Source organism: Amborella trichopoda, chromosome 4 (genome assembly GCF_054954075.1).
Source record: "Amborella trichopoda isolate Santa Cruz 75 chromosome 4, AtrichopodaSantaCruz75HAP2 v2.0, whole genome shotgun sequence".
Lineage (NCBI taxonomy): Eukaryota > Viridiplantae > Streptophyta > Magnoliopsida > Amborellales > Amborellaceae > Amborella > Amborella trichopoda.
In genome coordinates this window covers 58,112,693-58,131,680 of record NC_142339.1, presented here as the reverse complement: position 1 = coordinate 58,131,680, position 18,988 = coordinate 58,112,693, and the positions used below count along the sequence as shown (strand labels likewise).

Below are 18,988 nucleotides of genomic sequence, written 5' to 3'. Positions count from 1 at the left end.
CAAATCACACAAGCAGATTACCATGTTTCAGGTAAGAAAAATAATTGAGAAACAAGAAAGCTAATATCAAATTTTATAAAGAGAAAAATAATGTTCATATACATTTTTGCGGACAGTCCACTAGATGTAAGCACTCCCAGCTAGTGAGAAAGAGAGAGAGAGATTCAAACTTGTGTAACTCCATATCAAATATTAGCTCCACAACCGATTCTCCAATTCTAAACTGACGGCTGCTCAGCCTCATCCCCATGGACAAGCTGTTAGAATATAAAAAAAATTGTAAGCTAACGAGAAACCAATTCATCCGGGGTGCTGCGGCATGGAGAGAGAGAGATAGAGAGAGAGTCAATTCTGCAACAACAGTTTGGGAGAAAGGAAGCTAGAAAGCAAAATCCAGGAACTACCAAGGCGCCAATGCGTTCATACGCTTCCATTACTTTTGGATCTTCTTCGTCTTCATAGCCTACTTGCAGTATCCGAGGACCATTGACAGACCAGAGAGCTCTTCGACCTGCCTCCTGGAAGTCATCAAACTCAAATGCATGTTACTCGGTTATAATCTGTAAATAGACTGTGAGATGAAGAAGCACCCAAAACAGATGTATTTGCGCCTAATGGAGAGAGAAGAGATTTGCTTGTATGCATATTTGGGTTTGTGACAAATAAATATACAGCTAGGTGGATGTATAGATGAGACTTAGAGAAAGAGAGAGAATCATTTTCTTGTGCTTAGTTTCCTAACACAAAAACAACTGCTTGGTCCTGCCTTTCCACAACAGACGCAAGCCTTTTGAACACCACCAAAGTTCAACTGGAAATCAAGTTCTCCATGTTACTTCAAAAAAGAAAAAAAACTACTATGAATTAGCCTTCAGTAGTGTAATCCGTTTCTGATGCGGCCATCCATTACAAGCCAGCTCAAAGAAAAATATAAGACACATGAGGACACAGTGCATTCAAATGTTTTACTAATCACTGCTCAGTTTTTTCAAGGGAAGCCTACTGTAGATAATCAGAGTCATGAGCATATTTCACCTCAAAATGCAGTGTGTATAAAACAGATCAATCACAAAAAACAGATTAGATTAAAATACCACAGCAGCGATATTCAGGTCTGCATATGTGAAAGAAGGATAAAAATACCAGAGTGCTAACCTGCAAAGCAATCAGGTAAATCGATTCTGCAGCTTGGATCTTAATATCTGGATCATCAATTGCTTCACGTTCATGTGAAAGAACACTTGAAAGCTCAAGTGGCATCTTTGAGGTATCCTCTGCACTATAAACCTGAACTAATTTTATTAGAAACAAGAATAAACCTTGAAGTTTGAATCCTCACCAAATTTGAACATAAGAAGGAAAAAAAGGGAAAATAGGGTAACAACAATTTTAAATTCTAGAAAAAATATTGAAACATTTCAGCCACTAAAGATCCAAACAGAAAATGCCAAAAGTTTTTATGGAATGGATATATGAGTTGAAAAAACAGTTAATGCAGTTTGGATTGTGAAGTTAGTAATAAACTCTGAAACATATTACCTTATTTCCAGCAACAGGTAGTAGTAGAGCTGGCCAAAGGAACTCAGATAACAAAAGCAGGTTATTTAGCTGATTCTCAGCTTCAAAGCAGCAATTTCGAAGCGTTCCAGAGACCTGTCAGGAAGAAAAATCAAAATTGTAAAAATGAACTTTAGTTAGAGATGGGTATTAAAGTAGAATCTTATCCCTGACAATTTTGCAAGGCCCATACATCTTTTTCTTTAGTTCAAATGCCCCTAAGAGGCTACAGCATACAGTAAACAACACAGCACAAGATAGCATCCTCATATTAAAATCTTATCATGGGTAACCCTGAAGACTAATCGTTCAAGACAGATAAAATCGTACAGAATTCATATCAGTTGTTTATCATCAGAGTTCAAACTTCCCAAATTCTTGCAAGACACACCATTCGATTATTGACATTGAAACCAAACTGTTTATTTATTTATTTTGGCGAAGAGGCCAGGCGAATTCTTAAAGTCTGAATGCTCTAAACCGTCAAACTTAAGCCCAACATCAGAGACAATTATGTGGAGGACTATAGCAACACATACCTTAAGAAAATTGAGAACCTGCAGAATCAGAGTCGTGAACAAACTTGTTTCTTCCAAGAATAAGTAAATACATTTTTATTTTATTTATAGTAATGTTTGATTGGGTCTCATTAATTCTATTCTTTATAGCCATTTCCCCATGTGCATTGGCAATGCTCATGGATTTCATTTGTTTTGTCAGTTTCTACAGGCCTTTCTCTTATTTTGAAGTAGGACTAGCAACCAAACAAATCTGCTAATCATGCATCATTGATCATTTAATACATGTACATTTACATATACATGCACGCAGAGAGAGACACAAAACAATTATTGGTCCTCTTTTTTTATATATATAATATAATTATTGGATCATTAAACCATAAAACAGATGCATTATTTCTTTGCAACCATCATGCAAATATCAAAAGTTGCGCAGATTAACAATATATTTCTTCATAAAAATAAATAAACATGATTAAACCCTCATAGACCATCAACCTTACCCCCCTCTTGCGCAATGGACTAATTGTACCAAAAAGTGGAAGAATTTGTTTTAGAAGCCCACGCTCGGTATCCAATAGAAGTTTCCTTCCTGCTTCATTTCTAGAAATGTTTACGAGTATTGAACCAACATGTTCAAACGGATCATCTGTCATGCATCCAACAAAACAATCCTGTCAAAATTGGAAAGATCAAAGCTTAAGAAGTTTGTTCAACACCATTTGGACAAATTGAAGCACTCAATATGAAGTAAAATAACAAGTACTTTGATAATCAGTAATATTTCAGTACCACATAGCCGTGTCTAGGTCATGATATTGACATGTCACCCATGGTTTCCAAATTCTGCCATGAGGCATTGATATTTAGTTTACTTTATAATGAATTCATTCCAGCCAACATGTTTACTGGAGTCAAGGGAGAAACATGACCAAGTTTTCCTAAGCATCATTTATGTCACATGTTTGTAACAAAGGATGTGAATGATTCCTGAATATGATTAGTCATTACAGCCACTCACACTCGAATTTCAAATTTATCGAGTATTCATTGTTTTCATCTTTTATATTTCCCCTCGTCTAAGAACCTAGAACAGCTCCTACGCCATCAATTCAGGTCTATCTCTAGCCTTTCTTAAAACCCACCCTAAAATACCAGTTTCTCTCTAAATTTTTTCATTATACAAAAGAATAGTGTCAAAACAGATTCAGTGCATTCGTCAAAACTTTTGTCAATACACCCTTCTTCTGAGCTCCATCATTGCACTCTACATGCCCCTTTGTGCAAGAAAAGGTGGTCTACTTCCTTGTCATATAAGTTAAAGCATGGAATAGCAGCATGGACCAAAAAGTCCCAAGGCACGAGTAAGAGGCTAGAAATCAGAATGTATCTTGAAATGTCACGAGTTTAACAGAATAATGCCTTGCATCACTTTTTACAATGCTAGGAAAACATATTCTAATAAACAAATTCCAACTTCTAGAAAAGAGTAGACAAACCTTTTGTTTCACTTGAAGATCTACAAAAGAATCTCACAAGTTTCACAACATTAAGACCTTTTACTTTTTCATCTCCAGTCTGCACAAAGGTAAAATCAGAAAAAAGTTATTGAGCAAAACAGGTTCAGCATTAATAGGTGGAAATAAAAAGCAGAAGAACATGATTATGTAGTTGTAATGTAACTTGTAATACCACTGCCATAGACATACTCAGAGCAGAGACATGGTGAAACAAGACCTAAAAATAGGTATAGATAGTGCAATATATAAAATAGATCTTTTGCAAATTGCAATATATCTGTTACTCCAAAACAGGATAAGATTCAACATTTACACATTTACCAAAAGAACAAGCAATTGAGACTAATGCCTTGGAACATGCCTAAATAAAATATTTGCATAGAACAAGCCCTAATAAGTGAGTTGCAATCGTATTCTTAATTTAAACTCATAATGCAAAACATAAAATAAAGCTAGGACAGATCAAATAGCACTAGTAAAGTGGACTAATGGACATAATTGTTAAACTATCAAAACAATGTGCAGGGAACCAAAAGGCTGGGCCATCACAGATAGCAAATATCTTGATGCCCATTTTACTTTTACTAATAGTATAAAAACATTGTGTAGATGCTAATTAGTTCAACTCCACTATACAAAACTGGGGATAGCCACATGAAGGAAAAACACAACAAAGCAGGTGTCTAATATGCATTTGCATGAGAGACGAAGGTGCACTTATAGTGTAACATATACACGAAGAGTTAACCAACAGATGTGTTAACATAAGACAAGTTCAAGGAAAAGGGCATCACCTGAAGAAGTGAGATAATACCCGTAGCCAATTGTGTAAGGTTCACAAGGAGCATAACCGACAACCTAGTGATGCCAAGGTCGTGTTTAGAAAGTATCTCCATTGCCTTATTTACCATGCCAATTGAAACCATTTTTTCAGCTAACTCAGAATTCTGAGACAGGTTTACAAGAGCTTCTGCTGCAGGTTCGGAAATCTCCTGCTTTGAAAGAGAAAAAACCAATTACCAATCAAAAGAAAGAAAAAAGAGAGCGAAAGAGAAAATGCCAACTTGAGATTCACCCAGAAACAACTCATCAATATAATGCTACAAAAATAAATCATTGATGAACATCAAATCATAATTATTCTTCAAAAAGTAATCAAGAGGGAGACAGAAGTGATGAAGGGGTTGAAAAGAGAAAACCTACAACCTTTTAAGCTTCACCCAGATTTGGATGTCAAAATACGAATAAGAACTTGGTAACTGAATTTCACTACCACATTATCCAATCCGGTAACATGATAACAAAACACCAATAAAAAAACAAGTAAACACCATGATTTCTTTTTGCACAGGTTAAAGCAAATACCGTACCTTTTTCTCTCCTAATAGCTTTGAAAGCGAGCCCAAGAGTGTATCAGAGTGGTGAGATAGAGTGGATAATCCATCTTCAGAACCAGTCAGTCCTCGAACAATGTCTATAGCTGCTTTCTTCACCTGCATGGCTTTGAATTTGATTGTTGTTTCTTTTAAGAATTAAGCATTACTTTCAATATATGTGAAAGGAGTAGGTGATGATATACAAACAAATGGCATTCGATTAAGGAAATTTACACATAATGGTTGCCAATTTATCGAACTTTTTGCCACTTTCTGCATATATTTTTCCTCGTCAATTTAAAACAATGGAAATTGTTCGAATTATTTGGAAATAAGAAAATTCGCTCTATAAAATCTACTCAATTTTCCATAGAGTACAAGAATGAAATTGATATAAAAAATTGTTCCTTTTGTACTTCAAACGAGAAAACGTCAGAGTTCAGGCATGTTGGTATCTATAACTATCCAAAATTACAAAAATAAGATCTAATGATCATAAACACTTACAGTCTCCCATTACACTCCGAAAAATTACCCCAAAAAAAAAGAAGAGAAAATTCATCCCTCCAAACTCAAACTGAATTTCAAATTCTGCCAATTCTTCAAAACACTTTTCACAGAGTGAAAATCCAATAGAAAGCAATGAATTTTAAAAAACTGAGATACAAACTGATCAATTAATAGATACTCATAATCTTACTTGCGGAGAAGGCGAGGTCAGAAACCCTATAAGTTCATCCAGTTCGCTTGCCATGTTTAAAATGAGCTAAAATACAAGAGAATTGTGAACTAGGTCTTCTTGTCAAACACACTAATGCATGAAACTGCACACTTCTTCTCTGTTCAATAAAACCCTAACTCACTGCAAGGGAAAAACAGAAACGGTTTTAACTTTTTATTTTTCAGTATAAATAAAATTTTGGTTTAAACGTGTTCATCAGTTCCATTGTCGTCTAGTCCGGTTAGGATACCTGGCTTTCACCCAGGCGACCCGGGTTCAAATCCCGGCAATGGAATTTTTTATCAATAATCCTTTAAAAGATAAATCCTATCCTTTTATCAATAATCCTTTAAAAGATAAATCCTACCCTTTTATCAATAATCCTTTTAAAGATAAATCCTATCCTTTTTCAATAATCATTTTTATCAATAATAAATCCTATTTTCTTACATTGTTCAGATCCCGGCAATGGAATTTTTTTATCATTAATCCTTTTAAAGATAAATCCTATCCTTTTACATTAATCATTTTAAAGATAGGGAGGATTAAAGATAAATCCTATCCTTTTAATTAATCTTTTTAAAGATAGAAAAAATATCTCCATAGATCCATTTTCAACTTTCATTTCTCCATTGACCCAAAGTTGTGAAACCTATCTTACTACATAAAAATTCACTTTATTATATCTCGTAATCCCCTAAACATATTTTATTCATGTTTTATTAATTTTTTTGGCCCAAACAAATTTAGAAAATACATTGTTTATCCTTTTAAAGATAAATCCTATCATTTCATCAATAATCCTTTTAAAGATAAATCTAATCCTTTTAAAGATAAATCCTATCATTTTTCAATAATCCTTTTTATCAATAATAAATCCTATCTTTTTTCATTAATTTTTTTAAAGATAGGGAGGATTAAAGATAAATCCTATCTTTTTTCAATTTCTTTTATCATTAATCCTTTTAAAGATAAATCCTATCCTTTTACATTAATCCTTTTAAAGACAGGGAGAATTTATTCAGATCCCGACAAAGGAATTTTTTTATCATTAATCCTTTTAAAGATAAATCCTATCATTTTTCATTAATTTTTTCAAAGATAGGGAGGATTAAAGATAAATCCTATCCTTTTTCAAATTTTTTTATCATTAATCCTTTTAAAGATAAATCCTATACTTTTACATTAATCTTTTTAAAATAGGGAGGATTAAAGATAAATCCGATCCTTTTTCATTAATCTTTTTAAAGATAGAAAACATATCTCCGTAGATCCCATTTCAAGTTTCATTTCTCCATTGACCTAAGGCTGCAAAACATTTCTTACTACATATATCTCCTAAATCCCTAAGCATATTTTATTCAATTTTTACTAATTTTTGTAGCCCAAACAAATGTAAAAAATACATTGTTTTCCTCCATCGATCTAAGGCTGCAAAGGCTATCTTACTATATAGAAATTCACTTTATTGTATCTCCTAACCCCCTAAACATATATTAAGGCTATCTTACTATATAGAAATTCACTTTATTGTATCTCCTAACCCCCTAAACATATATTGTTCATTTTTTATTAATTTTTTTGGCCTAAACAAATTTATAAAAGATATTGTTTTCTAAACCCCTCCTCTCTTGATACGATTCCCTTTCTCTCTCCCCCCCTATCAACCTCCCAAACCCCTCTCTCTCTCAACCCTTGCCCCCTCCCCCCCCCCCCCCCCACCCAAAATTTACTGCGTTTTCCGGCAAACCTCTGGCTACTTCCAGCCACCGTCGGCTCATTTCCCGGTGACCATAGGAACCCCACCCCACTTTCTTCAACTTAGAATGGGAGGAAGGCTTTGGCTGGAATGCTCATTTTTTCGGCAATTCCCAGCCAAAATTCTGGCCATTCAGGCTTTTAAGGGGAAAAATCTAGGGAAGTAGGGGGAAATTCCAGGGAATTTGGGGTAAATTGCGGCGATATTTATGACGTGACGAGGAGGCTGGTTTTTTTGTTTCTTCTCATTGATGTAAAGCCAAAAGATGACTTTGTGAACTATGAAGAGCTTGAGGAGAACGTGTTGAACCTCCTCCCCTTAATGTTCCTGAGCCTGCATTGTTTGTGCACCATAACCACCATACCCAACTCGAGAAATGGGAGGCCCATTGGCTTGAGGGACCCCAGAGCCTTGAGCACCACCTTGAGAAGAAGCATCGGACTTCCAAAACCCCGCATTCCCATTCAAACACCATATCCACTTACCATATAACCTCCACCACCTTGCTCACCACTAGCTACACCACCTGCACTTCCTCCCGAAACACCAGTCCCACTCGATACACCACCCCGACTACCACCAACAACACCATAGTTTGCTGGCCCACCATACACCCCACCACCCCCACCATAACCACCATACCCACCATAACCCGGCTTCCACTATTGTTGGAAAGCCATTGTTGAGTTGGAAAGAAATGGGTTGCAGAAAGAAAGAGGAAGAACAGTCTAGAGAGAGAAACACGTGAGAAGAGAGATTGAAACACACGACGAGAAAGAGAGTTAGAAAAAAGATGTATTTTTTAATTTTTTTGGGTTAAAAGTTGGAACAAAAATAGATAAAGTTATCTGGGGGTTAAGAGATATGTTTTGAAATTTTGAGTTTAGAATGAAATAAAAGTTGAAAATAAGGTCTATGAAGATATTTTTCCTTAAAGATAAATCTTGTCCTTTTTTATTAATCATTTTAAAGACAAATCCTATCGTTTTTCATTAATCCTTTTAAAGATGGGAGATTTTTTATTATTAATTGTTTTAAACATAAATCATTTTAAAGATTGGAGCTAGGTTTAAATGTAATATCTATTTATTATTATTTTTTATCATTAATCCTTTTAAAGATAAATCCTATCCTTTTTCATTAATCCTTTTAAAGATGGGAAATTTTTTATTATTAATCCTTTTAAAGATGGGAGACGGGTGTCATTAATGCTTTTAAATATGGGTGTAAATGTAATATCTATCTATTACATATTAAGCAAGAGGGATATTTCTTTTAAAGATGTGAAAAGAAATATCTATCTATTATATATTAAGCGAGATGGATACCCCGTCTATGCGAGATGGATACCCCCTCTATTTTTGTGTCATGTCTCATTTTTTCTCTTCCTTAATAAATCATTCCCCCTACCCAATTGATGTAAAAAAATAAAACCAAAAAAAAATGAAAATAAAAAGTTGAGAGAATATACCCTATCGCAAAGTCTGCGAGGGAATTGTGCCATGTCTCATTTTTTCTCTTCTTTAATAAATCATTCCCCTACCCAATTGATGTAAAAAAATAAAACCAAAAAAAATAAAAATAAATAAAACCAGAAAAAAAAAGGTTTGAAAGAGAATTCATCCTAAAGTTGAGATAATATACCATCTCTCAAAGGCGAAGGAATCCACCCCAAAAATTTCTTTACGAAACAAAATTTTATTAACTCATCTACCTTCTTTTTTTTTTCACACTAAAGGGAAATCTCCCTTTAAATAGACTAAAAAATAAGATAAACATTAACAAGAAAAACTTTCTCTACACTTTTCCTATTTTATCTCTTCTTCTCTATTTTCTCTCTTTTCCCTTAACCTCACGTACCATCCCCTTTAATCCAAAGCCTAAAAACTACTTTTTATTTAACCTTATCCTTTTACATTCTTAAACTAGCTCCCTTAATTTAACCTTATCTATTTATATTTCAAACTAAGTAACCCAAATCAATCAATAACTAATTAACCCAAATCCATAAATATCAACTCACACACAAATTCAATGCCCACAAATATACGTGCGCACCTCCTCTCCTATTCCTTAAGAGATAAACTAAATAATAATAAAAAATTAAAATAACCTTAATATTATTTGCATCACTCTCTTGCCAAAGTAGGTTCCTCCCTTCCTTTTGTTTCTATTTCGGACTCTATAATTACATTTTAGTTTAATAAAGTTGTGGAATTTCTATCCAAAAAAACTTTCCTTTTAAAGATGGGTGTAAATACAATATGCTTTGAAAGATGGGTGTAAATATAGTATTCTTTTAAAGATGGGTGTAAATGTAATATCCCGGCAGCGGACCTATTTTTAGAATTAACCCTTTTAACGATGGGTGTCAATGTAGTTTTATTTCATTAGAGCATTAATCCTTTTAAAGATGGGCGTAAATGTATTTTATTTTATTATAGCATTAATCATTTTAAAGATAGATGTAAATGTAATTTTATTTTAGTATAAATGTAATTTTGATATAAAAAATTCCCCTTATAGTATAAAGCATTATCCTTTTAAAGTTGCAACCTTCTAAAGGGTGTGGTTTCCATAACGTTGCAACTTTAAACGAAATTATCCGGGAAACAGGGTTGCAGCCCTATCAATATAAGTAAAACCTCACTTTATAACTCATCAAAAATTACAATTTAAGTGTTGAAAAACCTTTAAATAGGTCATCTCAGCTTAAACATTATAGTCGTAAAAAAAAAATTACGATTTTAAATTTTAAAATAGTGTATATTGCAACAAATCATCTAGACTATTCATTTTTCCCTAAAACTAAGTGGTCACAAATCCGTAAGATTTATACCATTTTTTGAGTTTCAAAATTTGTTGTCAGTGTTGGAAATTAATTTTAGAGCCATCGTAAAGATTTCCAATGTGGAAAGTGCTTTCCAGATGTGGATTTGAGGTGAGGCTTTATTTATTTTGAAAACGCCTATCTAAGCCCCGTAGATACTTCATCCTTTAAAGATGTTGCAACCTTAATCAATCCAATTAAAGTCGCACCTCTAAATTTTAGTATAAATGTAATTTTTTTAAACAATTCAATTAAGGCGCACCTCTAAATTTAGTATAAATGTAATTTTGATATAAAAAAATATCTTTTTAGTATAAATGTAATTTTTTTAAACAATCCAATTAAGGTGCACCTCTAAATTTTAGTATAAATGTAATTTTGATATAAAAAACTCTCTTTTCAAAGATGGGTGTGGTTTCCATAAGGTTGCAACCTTAAACAATCCAATGAAGCACCTCTAAATTTTAGTATAAATATAAATTTGATATAAAGATTCTTAGGATGGCTTCAGAATCTATTTTCATCTTTAATTATAAAATTTCAAACTCTAAAAATGGTTGAAATCAAGTAGATCTACACACACATGAAAATATTGAAAATAGACAGTCTAGATAATATGTTGCAAGATACACTATTTCGCGGCCTCGAAATCTTTTTTTCTTTTTCCAAGATTATCTTTTTATATTTGGGTGCGGTTTCTATAAGGTTGCAACCTTAAACAATCCAATTAAGGTGCACCTCCCGATTTTATTATAATATGTAATTTAGTATAAATAATTCCTAAGATTATCTCAAAATCTATTTTCATATCTAATTATAAAATTTTAAACTCCAAAAATAGTTAAAATCAAATAAATCTATAAACATATGAAAATCTTAAAAATGGATGGCCTAGATAATTGGTTGCAAGATGTACTATTTATGGGGTTCAAAATCATTTTTTTTCCATGTTCATACATCTCAATATCAAGATGATCAATTACAGGATTTTTCAACATTAAAACAACCTTTTTTTATAGAATTTTGATGTGCATGTTTATTTCTACATTTAAGGTTGTAACCTTATATAAACTTTTTCCTTTATCTTTTTAGCATTATCCTTTTAAAGACGACCCGCATATGTAGAAATGTGGGCCTCTTAATAAATATATTTTTGAGATGGATTTTTGGATTTAATTTTTAATGATATGTAATCTCTAACATAGAGATCATGAATATGAAAGAATAAATAAATTTTAAAAACTAGAAATAATAATTATAGATAGTTAGTTTCCATTGTTTTTAGATGGAACACCTACTTGCATCCATCTTGGATACTATACACTTTTTGGACTGCATATGTAGTCATGCAATCGAGCTCGCAACAATTTTCCTTTAAAGATTATCCTTTTATCATATTATTATCCTTTTATCTTTTTAGCATTATCCTTTTATCTTATTGTTTTAATGAAGAGTAAATTATCTCTACTACTTTTATCTTATCGTCTTTATTACTTTTATCTTATTGTGATAAAAAAGTAATTTGTCTTTATTATATGCATTATCTTTTATTTATAGGAAGATAATTCAAAATTTTGAAAGAATTTAAATAGTTTCATGTATTTTATGTTTTAAATTTAAGTTCGAAATCTTAATAAATATTGTATTTTAATTCAATTTACTTTTGTATATATAAGATTAAGATCAAATTTAGGGGAGTGTACATTACAATTGTAAAACAAACACCAAAAAATTACTTATAAAATAAAGAAAATAAACAAAATACCCTTTAGATTTTAGTTATTTTATTTAAATTTTCATAGTGTTAATTATTTTTATATGTGTGTATTGTGAGAAGTACTGACTTCCCAATGTTGGTTTACTTCAGTGTGTAGAAAGTAAAATAACTATAGAAAAGTGGGATTTAATTGTAAAATATAAAATATAAAGGATTATTTTTAAATCCTAAAAAATAAAAAAATATTTTCCTATTGATTTATAACAAAAAAAAACTAATTGCATCAATTTTCTATATAAGTTTCACCTGATGTATTTTGATACTTTTTTTGAAACGTTTATTTAAGTTTTCTGTTTTCTAAAGTTTTTCTATTTAAGTTTCACATTTTATGCATTTTTTATTTTTTTGGACTTTTTCTTGAACGGTATATTATTTCCTTGTGGAATAGCTAGCATAAAATTTCTGTGAAAATTATCTATCTATTCTATAAAACAATACCTATTATCTTAAATTTTTTCTAATTACGTTTCATATTTGATCTACTTTTCAAGTCTTTTGGAAATTTTTTCTAATTAAGTTGCATTGTATATTTTGACGGCCTCCTATTTTATTTGACGCTATATTATTGATTGCACCATACTGTACATTGTTTCATGACATTGGACCACAGTTTACAGATTCCCTTTCCCATTCTTTTGGTCATTTACCATTAAGAAATACTTTAATTACGGGGCATAATGAGACAAACCGTGCTCATGGTTTCCTGCTGTGCTCCTTGAGGTAAGCTTCGTCTTCTCCATCAATCTTAGCGTTTTCAATTTTGTGCTTCCTTGGCTTCAAGTCTAGGTTGATTTGGATTCCTGTCTAGATTAGGGTTTCCGGGTCATTATTCCTTTTTTTTTTTTTACTGAAATTGATTATTTCTCAATTCTCTGCTGGTTCTGAAATTCTCTGGTAAGCTTCCATGGTTATTAAAATTATAATTTTTCTTTTCTATTTGAGTTTTTCTTTTTCTTGTAATATTTAATTTATTTCTATGTGAAATTGAGGATAAAATATCTGATCGTTGATCAATGTTTTTGTCTGTAATTTTTATTTCTAAATTAGGAAATTTTACCCAACCTTTGGATTGTGTCTGGTTTTTTATTCGTTTACCCTTTGTTGATGTAAATCTGAATTATATTGTATAATTCTGATGAATATTGGGAATTCTTGAGAACCTGGACTAAGTTTTTTGATCTGGGCAATCGCCATTTTTTTGTGTTTATTTGCTGATGTTATTTTTTCCAATGCATTCCTAGAATACTGAAGTCCCCTGCAAATATTATGACAAATACTGGAAGTTTGGAGGTTTTATGGTGTGATAGACTTTTTTAATGATTCATGGTAATCTTTGTGTCCTTTAGAAGTTAATCAATGAGTTGATTCGTTGCTTATAAATCAGTAATCTATTTGTTGCACTCTAACTATTTTGGCACGACTGCTTTGCTAGTGTTCTCTACGTTTGATTGTCTCAAGTAGTCATTAATTTTTATGATAGCAAGTTATTCATGAAATCTTAGAAAACAATTCTGTTGTTCTGCATGCGAATCGGTTTCATGGATTTTCAATACCTTTCAGCTAAATAGGAGGAGTGGAGTTTCAGGGTTGCAAATAGGAACTAGTTTATGCTTACACTTAATGCGGATTTCGGAAATTGTTATTGTTGAGTCACTGAACTAGTCTATCAAACAATTGATTAATGGTGGCTTAATTGGAACAATATAATGAATCACACTCACTACTTGACATAAAATCACCTAATCATTTGGGTATTGATTATAAGAATTCTGAACAGAAAACCTTTTTGCTAGTTTCCCTTTTTCCTTGAGTGATAAAGCAGTCAAAAATATATATTCACGAAGTAACAACAAGGAGGGGGAGAACCACACTCTTATTCTTTCTTTTGAGAACCCTATGCCAGCTAAAGAATCCTCATCTACAACATTACCTTCATAGGGAATGTGAATCTCCAAAGAAATGACTAACTCCTTAGTTTTATTATTGGGCACTTCAATTCCCAACGAATGGAGAATGTCCTATGTACCCATGTCAAAGCAATGGAGAACGTCCTACGAATCCCCTTCCACAACCGAAGTACCTGAAGCACAAAATGTCCAATTGCTCTATGACAAGTTCTGGTCTCCATCTTGATAGGATCTGCTAGATTAATAGATCTCATAAATGTCATCACATAAGGCCATCTAGTAATTCTATATGCTAAGATGTGGGAGTTAAGTACGTCACTAACTTTACATCACTCAGTATATTTCTCATGCATATATGTATGCATGTAGTAGTTCTAAGGTTATATATGTGAGATTTTATATGTATTAACACACTGAATCCATCGCAAATAATCTTTTATTTTCCTTTTTTTACACTGTCCTATAACTTTTACCACCTAGGAACTCCCAACACTTGCTTTGAGCACCTGGGAAGGGAGTAAGCTAGTAGATGATACTGGAATTAGTATAGCATTTATAGGATGGCTTAGCTTATCAATAGAATATTTTTGTCGTTAGTTAAGTCAGCCTGGAATATCTTTGGACTTCTGAATTTCACTTGTATTAGTTTGATGCTCTTAGTTTGTATGGTTGTCTAAAAGGACTCATTACTTATAAAGCTGCTCTCTTTGATGTAGCATTATGCAGAGGGCCCATCTCTAATAGAGAAATAGGTTTTGTGCCCTCCTTGTACTAGTCCCTTGCATGCTGGGCTAGTTCAGACCCCTTCCCCTGAAGAAATATGGTGAAGGTTCCCTCTTTGCTTGACCTATGTATCCAGAATGCTATAGACAACATCAAGTATTTGGGGGATGTTGGGGAAACAGATTTGAACATCTTGAAGCTTATTTTGACCCATTGTACAGCTGACCAACTGATGCACATTGAGAAATGCTCAGAAGTAAGCCAGTAGATCTCTTTTGTAATCATATCGCTCAGTTCATTTATACTACATTTTCATTATTGTCCCTATGGAATTCAAGATTGTTCGTTTCTTATTCTTTTTGCTTGGTAAGCAAGTCTACAAGAATTGAAGAGGGGAAAGTATTTGAAGTTGATGGCTTTTCCTGTTCCCAACATTATATTTTTGCTGTGCCCACTACTATGCCTGCTTTTCTGTTAAGAGCTAGTTTGGTTCATTGACTGTCTTGTTTGTAAGTGTTGTTCAGAGGGTAAAACTAGATAACATTTGTTTTGTTTGCTTGGAATGTGTTTTAATACATGTTCCGAGTAGGCATACAATGTTGTCAACTTTCTAAACTATTGGAGAGATGAAAAATTATGCTTGATACATGTCACCAGAACCATCTATACATGAAGTTTTACTTACAGGATAAGTGGCAACAATAGCTTCAATCATTCAAACAAAATTGTTTCAGGGGAGAGATTTGAGCCCAGTAACCGACAGTTTGTGGAAAACGTTTTACGAGCAGCACTTTGGCACAGAGAGTGCCAATATAGTCATCAAAAGGATGAAGCAAAAAGGAAGATATTTTAAGTGGAAATTGCTCTATCAGGCAAGTTTATTGGCACCTACAAATAATTTTTTTGTCCGTTTGAACTTTGCTTATTCTTTCATTTTTGATGCTTTTTTTAATGGCAGGTTAGATGAGTCATTTCTCATGCTTTGGTACATAAAGAGATTTGAATATATGTTAATGATAAATTCTCAGGCAAAACTGAAGGAGAGAGATGAAGCTCAGAAGAAATCAGTGGATAGAATGAAACAACTTTATGCGGAAGAGAGTAATAGTAGGTTCTCATATTTCTTATTTCCTTGATGTCAAAATATGATGCTTAAATCTGGAACCAGATTTTCCCATCTTGCTATTGCTCATTAAATAATTTATAATATAATGGTCTATACTTCAGGAAAACAAAGCCGTCAGATTCAACTATGTTCCAAGGTTCCTCCTGCAAGCAAAAAACGGAGCTTTTGTGGAGGTTCAACTATCTCCCTCTCCCTTTCCCTCATTCATTTCGTCATTGCAAGCACAAGAAACTATGCATATTAAAAGATTTCTTAATCTTCTTTTTACTAGATCAAGAACCTGTATGTTTGACTGGGAGAAAGGCTTAAAAATTTGATGTAAACCATTGACCAGAAGAACTAAAAGTAGAAATGAACATTGAAATAAAAGTACAAATGAACATTATTTAGTATTAAAGAGGAAATATAAAATGAAATTGAAACTACAGTCGAAGAGATCCTTATATGCAAGAAAGAGAACCAGTGCTTCCGTCTTTCTTAGGTATGCTTATTGAGACCTCTGGGGTATTCTAGACATTTTGGTAAAAGTAGGTGGGATTTTTCTTAAGATATTTCGTGAAATGGGAAGTTATGAAATGATTGTAGCTTGTCCAAACAAGAAATAAACAAAAGGAAAACAGGCTATGAGATGATCTTACTGTTGTAACCTTGGAGTAAGCGATGTTGGAACATTAGATCGGTGCATGGAAATTATGTGTTCTATTGATGCCAGAAATTTATTTTTATGAATTCAAACATTTGGAGTATAAACATTTATGAACACATACATACATATTAATAAATAAGTTTATTCGTACGCCTCTCAAATTTTTTATAACAAGGATCTCTAGTTAACTGTTTAATACCTTTTTCAGGAAGTGGTTCATGCAATAGCTTATCCAATGTAAAGGGCAACCTGATGAAGAAAGCAAGGATGGAGTATCTTAATAGGTAATTAGTAGGCTTGAATGCTTGTTGAATTCCCATCTTTGTCGCGGCCATGTGATTGTGAGCTATTCACCCTACAGCAGGATGTACTTCCGGGGTCGAACTTCATTGATTTTATGGACGTTGCTTGCCTGGGAGGATTATTAAACTGTCACTCGACTAATACTTTGTGTTATCTTTGTTGTTAGCCATGAAGTTAAAATGCATACAGTTATGAGGAGACAAGCAACGCAGAGGAGTTCTACATCAAGGTAATCTTTCTTCTCATGTGTTAACATTCATCACTAAATGTATGAACACACGCAAGAGTCCACATAATGGTATTCCTTGCTTCTCTTTATCTTATCTCTCTATTATAAAAACTGGCTCTGTAGAATGAATTTCAATAACATTTTTGCCAAAAACAGAAAATTGACCCCATTAATTGAAAAGTCATTCTATTTCCTATTTGAATGACTAACTGATTTCGTTTTATATGTATTGTGAAGAAAGATTTTGGAGCATTGCAAACCACCTCATCTATTGTGATGAAAGGTCCTCTTTGGTTTTAGAGCGGTTGTGAGAGACATGTTTATGTGAGAGTTTATAGTTTTCAATGTTGAACTTGGTTCTATAAATAAACCACAGTAGCTTCCCTTTTTTTAGTGGAAGTCATGCAGTTGTCTTGTACAACGCTATAAAAGTCGTGTTTATTCTTGCAAACTTGGCCAAAAGATATTGGTGATGAAAAATACTGGTTCGAGCCAACTTCCAATGTAATGGCCAAAGTTAATAGTGAATGATTTTGGAATACTCAAACAAGAGTTCCTTTTGTGAGGAGAAGAAGATGGATCTAGATTTATTCAGTGCATTAAGAGGCGGTGTGATATGAAAGGAAGTTAGTGGTATGGAACTCTTGATATGCAAATATTTCATGAGGCTTACTTCTCTCTATTGGAAGTGTTAAGAGGTAAGAGGAAGAAGTGAGGGCTCAGATAGTATAAAATTGAAGGGTGGAATGGATCTTGTTGAGAGGGCAGGAATTGATGTAGGTAGGAAGTGAGATAGGTCTTTAGGATCACGAGTTGTCATTTGCAAGGTGGTGTGCTTGGAACATAGTAAGTGTATTCTTTTAGGATTAGAGGATGGGCTTCAAATACATTTTCAATGATTTGATGCCGAGAAGATCATCTTTATGGGAGGTATTGTGGTCAATTAGGGTTTCCTAGAGTATATATAGAGCATTTTTGAGAAGCGAGGGCAGTGTGCCCTCCTCGGTTTACAAAGGATGTAGGATCATAGAGGTGAATGGTATGATGACTTTTGAAGAAGTTGAATCCTTTATTCCTCATCTGCTCTTGTATTTGCTTGCTTTCTATGGAAACAATTCCTTGAAAAGAACATGTTGTGGGTTTCTCATGAGAATATTTTCGAAGAAATAACTTTCTACTTTCTTTCCTTCTGATATTCAAATTATCATTTTCTTGTTTGTTATTTTCCTTGTGTCCTTAAAAGATGGTCAATGAAGTTCTAACAATTCATTGAAATTTATGGACATTACCAATACTCATGTGAACCTTTCCTTGTCCTATCTATAGTTTTTTGCGGTCCACGAAAACAAGTGGTTTTATGGGAAGTGGCTCCTCAACATCCAATTCCAAGGTTCCTAAGCTACCCAGAAGAGCATAGTGAGCATGCCCTGCTTTCCGGTTTTACATGGCAGGCGATGTGGAAGTAAGAAATTCTTAGCAACGGCATCAATGATCAGAGATGCCTGCATGTACACCTCTTCATGATTTTTTATCTTCTTCCCATGATGTAGAATGGAGAACGATTGGGCAGATAACACATGTAATATTTCTACTTGATGCTGCAACAATGATTTTCTACGTACCGCAAATCTTTTTTCTTCTCTCTCTTTGATTCATTAGTTCTTTGTTCTTCTTCAGTGTTCCATAGTTTATATTGTCTTTTATCTTCTTTTTTGTTATTTTATTGGGTGGATCGAAGCCGATGCCATATTGGTGTGTAGCCATTAAACCCTGCCAAGAAGCCAAACCCCCTGGATCTACTCTAATGCATCTGCTATGGGAAAGATGAACTGTGTGACTTCCTCATGGAAGTAGCATGTTTGTCGATTTACAGCAGTTGTTTCCAGATTATCTATGTTTTGGCTGAAGCTTCTGATTCAGCTCCGGATTTCCGAATGAAGCAAACAAACCTCGACTGTATTTGGAAGTACGATCAGTGTTTTGATGATATCAG

The 18,988-nt window shown here is 33.3% G+C and overlaps 2 protein-coding genes and 1 non-coding gene across 17 annotated transcripts; 2 read left to right on the top strand and 1 right to left on the bottom strand.

The window, feature by feature from the left end:
* Positions 1–44: 44 nt before the first annotated feature.
* LOC18421931 (ARM repeat superfamily protein) lies at positions 45–5,822 on the bottom strand. 12 transcript variants are annotated; one of them, XM_020667065.2, is made up of 9 exons: positions 5,675–5,822; positions 4,969–5,099; positions 4,393–4,593; positions 3,578–3,656; positions 2,582–2,727; positions 1,540–1,653; positions 1,156–1,287; positions 405–518; positions 45–257 (listed from the first exon to the last, which is right to left on the bottom strand). In XM_020667065.2, the coding sequence occupies exons 2-9, from the start codon at positions 5,095–5,097 to the stop codon at positions 219–221; spliced, it is 954 nt and encodes a 317-aa protein (XP_020522724.1). In that variant the 5' UTR covers positions 5,098–5,099; positions 5,675–5,822; the 3' UTR covers positions 45–218. The 12 variants fall into 12 exon arrangements, with proteins under 12 accessions (XP_020522724.1, XP_088722221.1, XP_088722225.1 ...); XM_088866095.1 differs by having other exon boundaries at positions 4,393–4,590; XM_088866099.1 differs by having other exon boundaries at positions 2,582–2,752; positions 4,969–5,091.
* A 94-nt stretch (positions 5,823–5,916) lies between these two features.
* TRNAE-UUC (transfer RNA glutamic acid (anticodon UUC)) lies at positions 5,917–5,990 on the top strand. Its single transcript has one exon. It is a non-coding gene; the product is annotated as a tRNA-Glu (tRNA).
* Positions 5,991–12,752: 6,762 nt separating this feature from the next.
* Positions 12,753–18,623, top strand: LOC18421929 (transcription elongation factor B polypeptide). 4 transcript variants are annotated; one of them, XM_020663254.2, is made up of 9 exons: positions 12,753–12,781; positions 13,303–13,387; positions 14,685–14,947; positions 15,426–15,563; positions 15,720–15,798; positions 15,919–15,990; positions 16,672–16,747; positions 16,933–16,995; positions 18,322–18,623. In XM_020663254.2, exons 3-9 carry the CDS (start codon positions 14,789–14,791, stop codon positions 18,410–18,412), a joined length of 678 nt encoding a protein of 225 aa, XP_020518913.1. In that variant the 5' UTR covers positions 12,753–12,781; positions 13,303–13,387; positions 14,685–14,788; the 3' UTR covers positions 18,413–18,623. The 4 variants fall into 4 exon arrangements, with proteins under 4 accessions (XP_020518913.1, XP_088722215.1, XP_006827203.1 ...); XM_088866089.1 differs by having other exon boundaries at positions 12,753–12,955; XM_006827140.4 differs by lacking the exon at positions 13,303–13,387.
* Positions 18,624–18,988: the final 365 nt, after the last annotated feature.

Coding starts and splice junctions, on each gene's coding strand:
- LOC18421931 (XM_088866091.1), bottom strand. CDS start 5,728: ATGGCAAGCGAACTGGATGAACTTATAGGGTTTCTGACCTCGCCTTCT. Junction 2,728..3,577: donor ATCTTCAAGTGAAACAAAAG/GTTTGTCTACTC, acceptor GATGCATGACAG/ATGATCCGTTTGAACATGTT. Junction 1,288..1,539: donor TACCTGTTGCTGGAAATAAG/GTAATATGTTTC, acceptor AAATTAGTTCAG/GTTTATAGTGCAGAGGATAC.
- LOC18421929 (XM_006827140.4), top strand. CDS start 14,789: ATGGTGAAGGTTCCCTCTTTGCTTGACCTATGTATCCAGAATGCTATA. Junction 15,991..16,671: donor AAAACGGAGCTTTTGTGGAG/GTTCAACTATCT, acceptor TACCTTTTTCAG/GAAGTGGTTCATGCAATAGC. Junction 16,748..16,932: donor AGGATGGAGTATCTTAATAG/GTAATTAGTAGG, acceptor CTTTGTTGTTAG/CCATGAAGTTAAAATGCATA.